This window comes from Rhinolophus sinicus, chromosome 16, assembly GCF_057876585.1.
Source record: "Rhinolophus sinicus isolate RSI-liver-muscle chromosome 16, RSI-T2T, whole genome shotgun sequence".
NCBI classification, from domain to species: domain Eukaryota; kingdom Metazoa; phylum Chordata; class Mammalia; order Chiroptera; family Rhinolophidae; genus Rhinolophus; species Rhinolophus sinicus.
Window position 1 is genome coordinate 17,721,896 of NC_142516.1, and position 13,544 is coordinate 17,735,439.

A 13,544-nucleotide genomic window follows, 5' to 3' on the forward strand; every position below is an offset into this window, starting at 1 on the left:
AAAGTGCCTGTGTTAAAAGAATGACTTCCCAGCAACATCCACCTCCCAGTTCCTGGAGCCTGTGAAGATGTCACCTTCCATGGCAAAAGGGACTTTGCAGATGTGATTAAATTAAAGGTCTTGAGACAGGGAGTTTCTCCTGGATAACCCAGGTGGGCCCAGTGATCACAAACGTCCTTAGAAGAAGAAGGTGGGAGTATCAGAGTCAGAAAAAGGCTATATGATGCTGGGAGCATGCTATGCTGGTGGCTTGAAGCTGGAGAATGGGGCCATGAGCCGAAGAATGCAGGCAGCCTCTAGAAGCTGGAAAAGGCAAGGAAACAGGTTCTCCCCAAGAGCTTCCAGAAGGAATGCAACCCTGTCAACTCACACCGGATTTCTGATCGCCAGAACTCTAAGATATTAATAATAGATCTGTGTTATCTGAAGCCCGTACGTTTGTAGTCATTTATAACAGCAGCAATAGTGCCCTGGGATCAACACTGATAAAGCCGTGAGGCACACAGGACTGACTGAGCAGAGGGAGGAGTGGGCTGCAGTGCCCTCAGGGCAGAAGCCTCGGCCAGGCGCACGGTGCTCTGGAACTGGGGTGGCCCTGCAGACTTGTCCTGAGGCAGGGGTCGGGCTCTCTCCCTCACCTAGTTGTTGGATGGAAGCTGCTCTGGGGCGGGTGGGCAGTGTGTATGTGTATGTGTGGCAGGTCCCCGGAGGGACTCAGCTGTGAGCCGTCAGCAGTCAGCACTCCACCCCTGGGGCTCCTCTGAGGACCTGGTCAGATTCTCCTCTGAACCTGGCCCAGCACAAGGCCTGGCTCTGCCTTGGGCCTCTGTTAGTGTTTGGGTGGAATACCATCGACTGCTCACACGTGTGTGGCCTGGCCTAGCCTATGAAGTAGCCCACATTCATTATCTCCACAAGGAAGGCCTTGTCCTTCTTTCCACGATGCACCTGCTCACGCTTAGTCAGAAGGCTTGCCCGAGAGGGCCCCTTGGAAGATGATAACAACAGCCCACGTTTTCTGAGTGCCTCTGCTACGCCAGGCGCGATTCTAAAGGCTCCAATGAGTGGACCCATTCATCCTGCACAACCCAGTGAGGTGGGCGTGATGTTTTCCTCCTGAGAAAACTGAAGCCCCGAGAGGCGAAGTGTTATTGTCAAGATTAGACCTCGACAGTCTGGCTGCAGAGCCTGCACATGTGACCAGCACACTGTCACCTCCCAGCTACACAGACCTGCACGTCATGAGGGACCTGGGTGGGCCTCAGACCCAGGTCACCTCAAACCTACTCCAGCCCTGCAGCTGGCACTGTATTGGGGCAGAGAGGGGCAGATCACAGGGCCAGGCAGTTGTTCCTAAGTCCAACCTAAAGCGTCTTCAGAGCCTGCTGGTGTCCGGAGAACATCTGCATCTCTGACGCTTCTGGGTGACAGCTCTCAGGGGCCTCCCGGGTGCTCTCCTTTCTAATGTTCTGTCTGAGGAGCAAACTGGGAGCCGGCTCTGGGCTTATGCGCCTGGGGCCACCTCATTGGGCAGCACCTCCTGGCCCTGGCCCACTGGGGATGGGCCTCCCTGACATGCCACAGAGACTACAGTCTTAGGAACAAACCCCGTCGACTCACTGTCTCTTGGGCTCTCTCCCAGCGATGGTCTGCCAGTCGCTAGGAGTCAGCTGTGGCCGTGTAGCCTTGTCTGGTTTTGTCCTGTGCAATAGGGGACTAACAGTGGCTAACATCTATGGAGGGTTTACTGAGAGCCAGACACTCGCCTATGTTTGTCTCTTAATTTGATCCTCTCCACAGTAACGTTATAAGGCAAACAATATTGCCATCCTCATTTTATAGGCTAGGAGGCTGAGGCACAGAGAGGTTAGTTAAATAACTTGCCCAAAGTCGCACAGCAGAGCCCCTTCAGTGGGCAGTTTGGCCTTGACCACGTCCACCCTGACCCCCAAGGTAGTCGAAGAATGAAGTGAGATACTACCTATATATAGAAGGCTTTTCCCGGTGGCTGGCATAGAGCCGTGGTTACTCTTAGGTGAATGACGTGTGGGAACTGGGAAGCAGGTTGTACCCCTTCCCTAATTCCCTGACATGTGCTCTTCCCTGATGCCCGAGGGCACACTGGGCTCTCTTTAGGTCCCTTACCCATCCCTGGGTCTTCACTTGTTGCAGGATGGTTTCTGCCCTTGGAGGGCAGGTTCCAGCTGCTCTGGCCCCTTTCCTCCTTATCCATAAATTCCTCTCTCATACCCAAGGCACACTTGACCTGCCTGTCTCCTGCACGTCCCACATCTGTCCCCAGCCTCCCCACTCCCCCCTGCGGTCCCAGCTCTGGCCACAGTGACTCACCTCCACTCACTTGCACCAAAGCATGCTCCCCCACTGCAAAGCAATGACACGTGCCGTCCTGTGTCCCTGGAGAGCCCCTCCTGCCCCTGCGTGGTGACGCCGGCTCACCCTTCGATGTCATGAGTCGTCACTTTCTCCAGGAAGCCACCCTGACCCACTCACACCCCCAGTCAGGACCATTGCCCCTTCTTTTTGCCCACACAGCCCCCGAGCCGCCCCACCATGCTTTGATCACACTGTTTACTGGTCTCGCTGCCCCTCTAGACTGAGATCCTCTCGAGCAGGACTGTGTCTGGGTCATCTGCGGGTCCCCTGGCCCGGCACTGGGTCTGTACTTAGCAGGTGCTCCCTGTGTTTATAGAATGAAGGGCTGCTGCAGTAACACTGCCATAGTACGTCAGGATGGATGGCAGAGCAGGAGATACTGGAAAGGCACGAGCTGTCCAAGGAGGTGGAAAGCCCCTGCGAAGGCAGGAGACCCCTGAGATGGCGGGTTGAGGCGCCCCCAAGCCTGGACTCAGCCTTGATCCCAAAGAGGGAGGATGGAAGGTGAGGGAGCCTGGGTGGAGACCCCAGACCCTGAGCAGGTACTCGCTGACTGAAGGGCATGGTCAAGGGCAGCCAGTGGAGGTAGAAAGAGTCTGTGACACCCATGGTGTGAAGAACATGTGACACCTGAAGTGTTGAGGCAGTCCAGATGTTCGCATAGGAGGTCTCTAAAGGTCATCGCCTTCAGCATCTTCCTTTTACTGCTCTTGTAACTGTGGCCCAGGGAGGGAGAGGACTTCCCCAAGGTCACTCGGCACGTCAGAGGCCGAGCTGGGGCCGAAACCAGAACGTTCCAGGGCATCTTGCAGGCCTGAATCACTGTGCCCTTCGGGGTTTGGAAGGGGCTGTACAGCCTGCTGGCCCGAAAGTTCATGGTGCCCTTCAGGCCTTCGAATGGTATCTCCTGTCCCTCCTGCAGGTGAACCTGGTGCTGGGGGATGGCCGGTCCTTGGGCCTCACGATCCGCGGGGGAGCAGAGTACGGCCTAGGCATTTACATCACTGGCGTGGACCCAGGCTCTGAAGCCGAAAGCAGCGGGCTCAAGGTGAGAGGAGACGGGGCTGGCGCCAGGCTGTATGCATGGAGTGAGGGAGGGGACGACCTGTGTGTGGAGCTCTTTGCGGCTGCTTTTCGTCAGACTTCCCGCAGAGCAGTCAGCACCCACCTTTGGGCTGGTCCCGGCTGGGAGCCCTCTCCTGGCTGCATGCCTCTAACTCACAGCTCAGAGCAGCAGCAGGAGCCCTGCCCCCACCTCCCATGCCCTGAGTTCTCCTAGCTGTCCTCAGATCAGGGTGGCCTCTCACGTGGTGCTGGGCAGCAGCCAGCCCGAGTTCTTCGTGGCTACTGTTTTGCAAACACTGCGATGGATTGCGATGAGCCTGACTTCAGGGTTTATTACAGTCAGTGCATGGAGAGGGAAGAGGAGAGAAAGCTGCCTTGGGGTTGCACTGGGGCAGTTTCGGGACTGGCATTCCGTCCAGGGCAACCAGCAATTATTGACATAATATTATTAGCTCACGTTTAAAGAGGGCTAACTGCCCAACATGCGTAGTTGACGTCACACGTGTCATTTCATGGAAACTTCATGCTACCCTGTGGGGTAGGCTGTTCTTACCCACATTTCCCAGTTGGGGAAACTGAGGCATGGAGCGGTTAAACAGACTTGCCCAAGGTCATGCAGTCGATGGGTGCAGAGCAGGATTTGAGCCCAGGCTCTCTTAATTCCAAAGTCCGTGGCCTTGACTGCTACACTGCACCGCCCTGCTAGGAGGACCGGGAACTCGCTCAGAGCTTTGGGGGGAGATTATGGGGCGTAAGACAGAGACTGCCCACGAGGACACTGGACCCAGGACAAAGGTCACCTAAGTAAATGGCAGCATGTGTTTGGGCTAACTCCTGATGCCAGGGACGCCAAGGCAGCAGTGATTTGGAGCAGTGACCACGGGCACAGGTGGCATTTCAGCCAGGACTTGCAGGATGAGAGAGGCTGATGGGGAAAGGGACTGGGGGAGAAAGGATGTCACTGGAGGAACCATGTGGTTGGACCGTGGGTGAGTAGATGGGTGACTAGTCTACACATGAGGCGGGGGGATGATGGACCAGATGAGACTGTCTTCTGTAACAAAAGGCCTTGAATACCCCACTAATGTGGGGAAACCTGATCCTCTACGCAGACGAGAAGAAAAGGTCCTGGCAGATCAGAGTGGTGTTCAGGGGATCCCCCCTCCCCCGCCCCCGCGGCCCAAGCCATGTTATGGTGGATGGGCTGGAGTGGGAGAAAGGTGGGGCATCTGTCAGGTCCTAGGAGGACAAATGCTGTAGTGGGAAGAGCTCTGGGTTTGGAGTTGGGAAGATTGGGTTCAAATCCCAGCTTGCTGCTTTTGCTTTAATAGCTGTGTGACCTTGGAGAGTCCCTTCGCCTCTGTGAGCTTCCTGTCCTTTTCCCAGGCAATCATAATAAATGACATGTCTTTCTGAGGATTATTGAAAAGATAAAAGGAGAAATGAACTAACAATAACATTAATGACAAAGGTATTTACTGAGTGTCTGAATTACTGGACTGAACATTTGTGTCCCCACCACAAATTCATATGTTGAAACCTAATCCCCATTGTGATGGCATTTGGAGGTGGGGCCTTTGGGAGGGTGGAGCCTCATAATGAGATTAGCGTCCTTATAAAGGGAACCCCAGAGCGCTCCCTTGTCTTCTTTCCACTATGTGAGAAGGAGAAGTTGGCAGTCCGCAACCTGGAAGAGGGTTCTCGCCAGAACCCGACCATGCTGGCACCCTGGTCTCAGACAGCCATCCTCCAGAACTGGGAGAAATAAATGTCTGTTGTTTATAAGCCACTCAATCTGGGGTGCTTTGTTATACAGCTGGGACTGACTGAGACAGTGTTTTTTCCTCAAGTACTTTAAACCTCCCAACATCCCTGTGAAATGCATCCTTTTGTAAATCCATTTTACAGGCACAGTATCTGAGACTCAGAGACTTGCACAGAAGTAAAGCCACGATTCCCATCCAGGAATCAGGGTTCTTGTTCTAGATCTGTCGTAATCAGGCAGGCGGTAGATGTTCCACAATGGTTGGTTGAATCTAGTTGGTTGTGAAATGCCCTGGGTCTGGGCACTGGCTGTGCTCTCAGCTGGTGAAGATGGTACCTTGTTGGGACTCCAAGAGAAAACAATCTCATAGTATCATAGTATTATTATGTATGCAGATTGTGTTTAATAAATTTGTTACTTTGGAATAATTTTACATTTACTGAAAAGTTGCAAAGATAGTTTTCCTTTTTCCTTCATCTAGCTTCCCCTAATGTTAACATCTTATATACGCAGGGTACCTGTGTCAAGTCTGAGAAGCTAACATTGGTAGAATACTAGTAAACCAACTACAGACTTTGTTCAGCGTTCACATGGTTTTCGCACTACAACCCTTTCTCTGTTCCAGCATACAGTCCAGTCCAGCATACCACATTGCATCTAGCCTGTATGCAGTTTTAGTTCCATTTATTTTCCACCAAAATCACAAAAACAGATTGAAGTCACTTTCTAAGCACAGACTAAAGATTTTCTTTTTATGAGTGAGAAAATTGGGAGGAATGAAAATGGGGGCAGAGGGAAAGAGATAAAGCTGGAATGAGAATCTTCCAGAACACTTGCTATGTGGGCTGCAAACCCAGCTACCAGCAGGACACAGATTTGGCTCTGAGCTTCCTGGCAGCCAACGCAAAGAGGGAAGCAGGTGAGATATTTGTAAGATGAAAACAAACCAACTGTGCATGAGAAGCCTGGTTATTCCTCTCCCTGAGGCCTGAGAGCAGTTTTCATCTGGTCCCTCATAGAAAGGATGTTGTGTGATGACATAAGCCATGTCTTCGGTGACAGGAAACACATGAACAGGTTCTATACTTTGCGGGTGATGGATACGTTCGTATTGAATCCATGTTAAGCGAAAGGGGGAGGGAGTGTGCGATAGAAAGGACATGCTAGGTTCTGGCCTGAGATGTGCATATCTCAAGGATGTCCATGCTCTGTTATTAAGTGGGAAGCACATGATGCAAAATCACCAGTCTAACAGGATTTCATTCATATTGTACATGTACGGGAACATATGCACAGAGATACATTTATACTGACTCATACCGAAATGTCAGCAGTGGTGATCTTGACGTGATGAGATTATGGATGATTTTCACTGTTCTTTATGTCCTTATGCAGTGTCTGCATGGAGCGAGTATTACTTTTATAATCATGGAAACAGCAGCAATAAAGCAACTTCCATTTCGAAACAAAGCAGAGGAAACATGTTATATAGAAGTTTTCCAGTCACTTTAGTTGCTTCTCAGTTGCAGGCAATCGAAAGCTTTATTTGCTCATAAAATGCCTGCCTTCAGTAAAGTCTTTTCCATCTTCGGTGCCCATCACAAGAAAGCCCTTTATATTCCCTGCCCCTATTTTACTTTCCTCTCCACGGTCTTGGGATATGCAAATACCTGCCTACACTCTCTTGGGCATCTAGGGCTGATTAATTCCGTTTATTGCCAATGCATTTTCAGTAGAATTAGGCATATTGAAATGGAATAAAGGGGCTTGGCTGTGTGGGTGGTGGAGCCAAGAACAGGCTTTATTTGTCAATAGGGCTCCTTGCTGCTGTGCAGAACTTCCCCAGGGTTAAAGTGCTGCCTTCTGCCTGGCTTCCAGCGCTCACTTAGCTTCCGAGGGTCAGGGGTGGGCCCAGGGGAGGGACAAGTCAACTGCTAGGTGGAGAGGCTCCTTAGAGTGGGCTCAGGCACTACCCAGCATTTTCTCCAGGGGTGGCCAGGTGGGATGAGGAACACCTCCACCCTCCCAGTAGGGGCTCACTCCCCCTTCAGCACTTATCTTTAGGTCTCTCTTATTCCTTTGCACCTGCCCCCCACCCCACCCCCCCAGCTTCAAACCCCACTAAAGAATAGACCATAAAATCTTGTTTGTTCTTTTAAGGACAACCAAGATTGACTAGCATTTAAAAATAATAATGATAACAGTTGCTATTTGTTGATCAGTTATTATGAATCAGGCACTGTGCTAAACACTTTAGATAACACTCTTATTTATTCCTCCCAGTAACCCTGTGGTGGCCATTGATAGAAGCAGTTCAGGCTCAGAGAGGTGCGGTAACTTGCTCAGGATCACACAGGATTGGGCCCTTGCCTTTCAGGACTCTCAAAGGCCATATGCTTTGCTCTACTATCTCCTTGATACCCTAATTTGACCAAATAGCAAAAGAATGCAGAGAGAGGAAACCAAGGATATTTAGTCTTCTTAAAACTCGCCAAGTTTCTGAAGCCCAGTGTGGTTGTCCCAGATCCTACCTTGGCCCCACAACCTCACCCTGAGGTCATCCCAGGGTGGGAGGCCCATTTCATTTCTGCCAGTGGTGAGAAGTAGCAATATGGATTCATTTACCAAAATAGAAAAAACTATATATGAATGTGCACGCAGATACAGACCTAAACAGGGGTGTGTATATGCACGAGTTAGTATACAGACATCTAGTTCCTCGCTCTATCCACTGAGAAGAGCTGCAGGCAGGGACACCCCAGTAAAAATAGGTACGCTTAACGCTAACATCTTAGTTTCTAAAGACTATTTTCCAGATAAAAGGGACCAGGGCTATTTGTAGGAGTGGTTGATGCCATGTCTAGAGCTGGGAAGGTACAAGACGAGCCTGGGGTACCAGAAAGGAAAGATGTGCTACCAAATCAATCAACACGCAAGTCAGCGTATCCACTGTGTGCAGTGCTCACCTGGACAGCTCCCGGTGCCCAAAGGGGAATACGGTGACTATCTATGCGTCCAAACTCATGTAGTTACACAAAGAACTGAATAAATAAATAAATGGGGGCGGGGAGGGACAACTGTTCCTTAAGGAAAATTTCCCATGAAACAGTGTAGAAGGAACAAGGGAAGAGAACATCACCCTGTAACATTACATTACAGTAATAATTGCGAGGAGGAAAATGCACCCGTGGGTGCTAAAGAGTGGACAGAAGTTTAAGCGGAAACAGCATTTTTTTTTTTTGCATAGTTTCAAAGTATCTCTACCAATATATTTTGTAATTATCAAGAGAAAATTATTAAGTTTACAGTGGAGAACCCTGGCAGGTACCAACCTGGCCAAGTATAATAGATATGTTTTTAAAAAATATCAATCCTCTTTTTCTAATTGTAAACGTAGTACTTGCTATTTGTAGAAAAGTCCAATCAGGCCCTGCCTTGTGCGGTAGTGACAGACCTTCTTCCCCTGCCCCTGTCCAGCTCTGGGATGTGAAGACTCTCAGCAGGTGGCATGTCCTTCCAGACCTTTTTGCATCTGGCCTGTTGTACACACAATGTTCTGGGGACCCTTCTTGTTCATTCTGTTCCTTTTATGACCCAACCATCCGTTTCTTAGAAAATTGCTTCCTTTCTCAGTTCAAAGCCTGAGCTCTGATTTATAAGATTGTGACTAAGTTGTTGCCACTTCAGAATCTTGCGATGGGCTTCCTCAAAACTAGAAGCATAAAAATGTAGTAAACATGTATTTTAGAGGTCGCGTTATTAACATTCTTCACTATTGCAATTTAATACCTATAATGTTCTTTCTTCTGCAGTCAGAGAGAAAACACGCGTAGGAGAAATGAGAAAATGTCTCCTGGGTGTGCCTGTTTTCTCGTCTTCCTAGAGTGGGGTTTGGAGACAGCCTTGCTGGCTGGATGGCAGAGAGGGTTGGCCATGTCCCTGCCCTGGCAACCCAGCTGTGTGGGTCCTTCTTGTGGGTGGAGCCTCGCAGGCACCGGGAGCTGGCGATCGGGGAACAGAGTGAGGTGTGTGAGATGCAGCTCCTGAATTTGTGGTCCTCTGTGTACTCTGCGTGATAATTGTGTTGAATGGGGACGGTGGGAGTGGGAGACAGAGGCAGTGAAGACTGCTGAGGCCCAGATGATGTACTGGCTAAGCACTGGTGAGAGACATGGTGACAGCGAGCATTCACCCAGTGATAACTCTACGCTGGGCATCCTGCTGAGTGCTTTTCGTGTCCCACCTTAACGAATCCCTAAGCAATCCCTGCGGCAGACATCATACTATCCTTCACTGAAAGATGAGCAAACCGAAGCTCAGAGAGGTCATCACTTACTCAAGGTCACACAGCAAGGAAGTAGTGGTGCTGGAGTGGGGAATCTGCCCCAGAACCTCTTGTTAGTCATGAGAACCTATCACCCTGAACTTGTGTGATGGAAAAACAAACAGTCTGACAGCCCTTGGCGGCCAGGCACTCAGCCCTCCACAGTTCCTCTGTCATCACAGTAGCGATACGCACCCAAGGTTTCCATATACTCTGCTTTTGGACTTGGAATCTAGAGGATTCTTACGGCTGATCAGAATGTGTTTAAGTAAAAGCATGGTGAAAATGGCAGAAGGTACCACAGCATGAGGGCAGTGATAATGATAATAGAAGGAGGTAAGTTAAGGCAGAGCAGTTTTCTAGTTATTTCTAATTGACAGTAATAACAGTGATCACCAGCATGTGGGGAGTGCTCCCTCTGTACCAACCTGGGTGCTTAGTGAGTCATTTAGTTCTCCCAGCAATGAGGCACTAGCATCATCCTCATTTTAGAGGTGGGCAACTGAGGCCCAGAGAGGTTAAGTAACATGCCCAAGGTCACACAGCTAGTAGGTGGATTAGCTGGGACTGGAACTTGGGCTGGTCCAGTGCTTAGTCGCTGAAGTCCTGTTCCCACTTCTCCCCTCACACCCTCTCCTCTGGACAACCCCAGTGGCTCTTACAGAACTTGCTGGGGGCCTCCCCTTGCAAAATGGTTCTCCAGCAAACCGGCAGAAGAGCACAGCATAGTGTGATGTTTCTGAAATCTACATAATAACAACAGCACAACGGCAATTACTGACCACTTATGGCCACCCTAGTCCCATCCAGGTGCTTTCTGAATCATCTTGTCCTGTCCTCATTGCAGCCCCAAGAGGAGGTTCTGATTGTCACCATCCCCATTTTATGGATGAAAAACCTGAGACTCAGTGAGATTAAACAACTTGCCCCAACGCAGGTTCTTAGTTGGCAGCCACCTGTAATTGAACGCAGGGGTCTCCGAGGCCATGTGCTCTCACATCCGCGCATTACAGCTGAACAAGCACAGCTGGACATAGGAGTCAGAATACCTCGGGTAGTAAGGCGGCTTTGATTTTATGCTGGCAGGGACTCTGTCCATGTCCCTCTGCCTCCAAGTTCAGTGCTCTTTCCATTCCCAAGGACAGCAAATGTGTATCTTGCGTGCCAGCACCGTTGATTTAGTGTGGCTGCAGAAGTGTTTGTACAGTGTGGTTGCAACTGGGCTCTGCAAGGAAGAAGGCTTAGCTTAAGTGAAGGCTCGCTCAGGAGTGTCTGCGAGGGGCAGGAAAGGGGACCTGTGGCCAAGATGGTTGCGTGTGTGTCATCACCACATGAGAGCATGGGCCTAGCTCAACTTTAAATAAAATTATTTAAATAAGAATGTGTGACTAACGCTGTGCTTCAGCAAGAAAGTGTTATTTGGGGGGGAAACTTATAATAACAACAATAATAACAAGAGCAGCCATTTCTCATACCTACTGTGTGCCAGCACTGTCATGTCATTATCAGGCAGTGTCACGTGCTGGCTGTGTCACTTTATCTCCCTGGACTCAGTTTTCTCATTTGTAAAGCTGGGATAATAATACCTCTAGGAACGTGTCAGGATGTAGCCAGTGAATCTCTATAAAGCATTTAACATGGATAAAAGTATTCAAAATACACTGGCTTGAAAAAAAATATTCTTGGTTTTCATTATAACCCTGTAAGGTAACTAACTAGCATTAGTTCTGCTTGTGGGTGAGAAAAATGGGGCTGAGAAAGTGGGAGGGATTTTCCCAAGGTCGCCTACCAGGAAGGGGCCGGCTAGGGTTGCAGGACTGGCTCTGGCTTTGAACACCCAGTGATGTCGTTTCCACCATGGGCCCTGCCTCCCAGGTGAAGGAGCAGTCCTTGTGTTGCCCTCTGGGATGGGATAAACGCAAGGCTGCTCCTGCCAGTTCCTCGCTGGCGTGCCAGCCCTGGCCCCACAGAGCCCGTTTGGGGCGAATCATAGCAGAGCAGCCCGATTGCTTTGGGGACTTGAAAATCCCCTGGCTCTTTAAGGAAGAGGTCGGATAATAACTTTCATGTGATCACTGAGCTCCAGCTCAGACAACAGGCTTGCCTCCCATCCAGAGCTTTACCTCGGGACGCCTCTCCCTGAGGCGCAGTGGTTACCTCGAGCTCCTGGGTAGGGGTCCACGAACCATGAGCCTCAGAGGTGGCGTCTTGCTTCCCGTCCCAGGGACTGCGGAGGAGGATTTGTGCTGCCTATAGATTCCAGACTCTCTAAAAAGAAATAATAATAATAATAATACCACCACCTATGTCCCGGGTACTATATTGTCAGGATGCAATGAGCTAATAATGCGTGTAAAGCCCATTGCCTGGCACACGATAAGAACCCCCAAAACGGGAGCTCTAACTCTTGTGAGTGATTTTCGTTATCCACACGCGTGTGGACGCTGGTGGGTGAGAGTGGTCTGTAATGGCATCTGAAAGTGTCAGGTAGCTGATGAGATGAGTCTGCACTGAGGATGAACAGCTTTCCCAAGAAGCTGGGAGGTGATTCTTTCCTGAGAAACCCGGCACCTGTGGGGAGACTGTTTTAGCCTCTCCCCGCTGGCTGGACCACATTCTCCATCCTTCATAGGATACTCTCTTAGCTGGATTTGTGAACTGGCCTCTGAATGGGGGTTTAATAAGTTACAAACATTCGAGTTGCTTAGTCCTACCATCTGGCTTTTAAAGGGGCCCCTGCTAGGGCGGTAATTACTCCCAGGCAGGCTACTGTCCAAAAGAGAAACGCCTAGTTCCTACAGTGAGGCCCGTTAGAGCAGGAGCCCAGCTGCAGCTTACCGTGGTCACAGGGAAAGGTGGGAGGCTTCTTTCAGGCGCCCAGGGCCCTGTGAACCGTGCTGTCCATCTGAGGCAGATGGTTGGCAGGGGCTGGCTGCGGACTTCCTTCTAATCTCCTTTCCAAGTGGCTGCGTGAGGGGCCTGGAGTTGCTGAGTGGTGGCTGACTCACATGGGAGGGTTGTCAGTTGCCTTTCTGGCTCCACGTGTGGCCATGTCAAGGTCATTGCCTACGCATCAAGGATGTGTGTGGTTTGCTGGATCTGAGGTCAGCCCATTCCCCTGTTCATTAGGGGGTTTACTTGGTCAGCATCTTTCAGAGTGGGGGTGTGCAGCCACCTGAGTGGGGCTGCGCTCTAGAGCTGTTAACCCAGACCTTTTTGGGGAATTTTGTTTCTTTTTCATTTTAATTTTTTTCTAGCTATTAAAGCAATAGGTTCAATACAAACATACAGAAAGTAAAAGGGACCCAGACATCCTGGCTCCTAACGTCAACCTTTACAAGCATCTTTGTTTTAGATATAATTCGGGTACCATAAAAATCACCCTTTTAAAGTGTACAAAGTAGTGGTTTTTAGTATATTCACCAAGTTGTACAACCATCATCACTATCTAATTTCAGAACATTTCATCACCCCCACTCAAAAAAATTCCTGTACCCATTAAGCAGTCCCTCTCCATTTCTGTCTCTATAGATTTGCTTGTTTGGGGCATTTCATATCAGTGAATTATAGTATATGTGGCCTTTGTGTCTGGCTGCTTTCATTTAACATATATTGGTAAATTACTTGTTATGGCTGAGTAATGTTCTGTTGTATGGCTATTCCACATTTTGTTTATTCACTCATGAGTTGATGGACATTTGGGTTGTTTCCATCTGTTATCATCTTGATGTACGTTCTTTCATTCCTTGCTCTGCACATTTTTACACGATTGGTATTATATGGTGTATACTATTTTGCCTCCCACATTTGTCACTTGCATTTTCCCATGTAATTAAAAACTTCTCCTAAGTGCAATTTGTGATAGCTGCGTGATAACATTCCATCTTGTGTCTGAGTTATAATGTACCTAACCATTCCCTTGAAAGCAGGTGTTTGTTTAGTCGTTTCCAATTGAAATGAGGTTTTAAAAGGTGCAACAAATGAGAGAAACCTCAG

The 13,544-nt window shown here is 49.5% G+C and overlaps 1 protein-coding gene across 8 annotated transcripts in view; it reads left to right on the top strand.

Annotated features, from left to right (window-relative positions):
* WHRN (whirlin) overlaps positions 1–13,544 on the top strand; it is an 83,887-nt gene that overhangs the window by 31,286 nt on the left and 39,057 nt on the right. For 6 of the 8 annotated variants that reach the window (XM_074330910.2, XM_074330906.2, XM_074330912.2 and 3 more), the window contains one exon: positions 3,317–3,442. The exons of the other annotated variants lie outside the window; for them this stretch is intronic. In XM_074330910.2, coding sequence (XP_074187011.2) covers positions 3,317–3,442 — 126 coding nt within the window. The remainder of the gene's footprint in view (positions 1–3,316; positions 3,443–13,544) is intronic. 8 annotated transcript variants of the gene reach the window in all.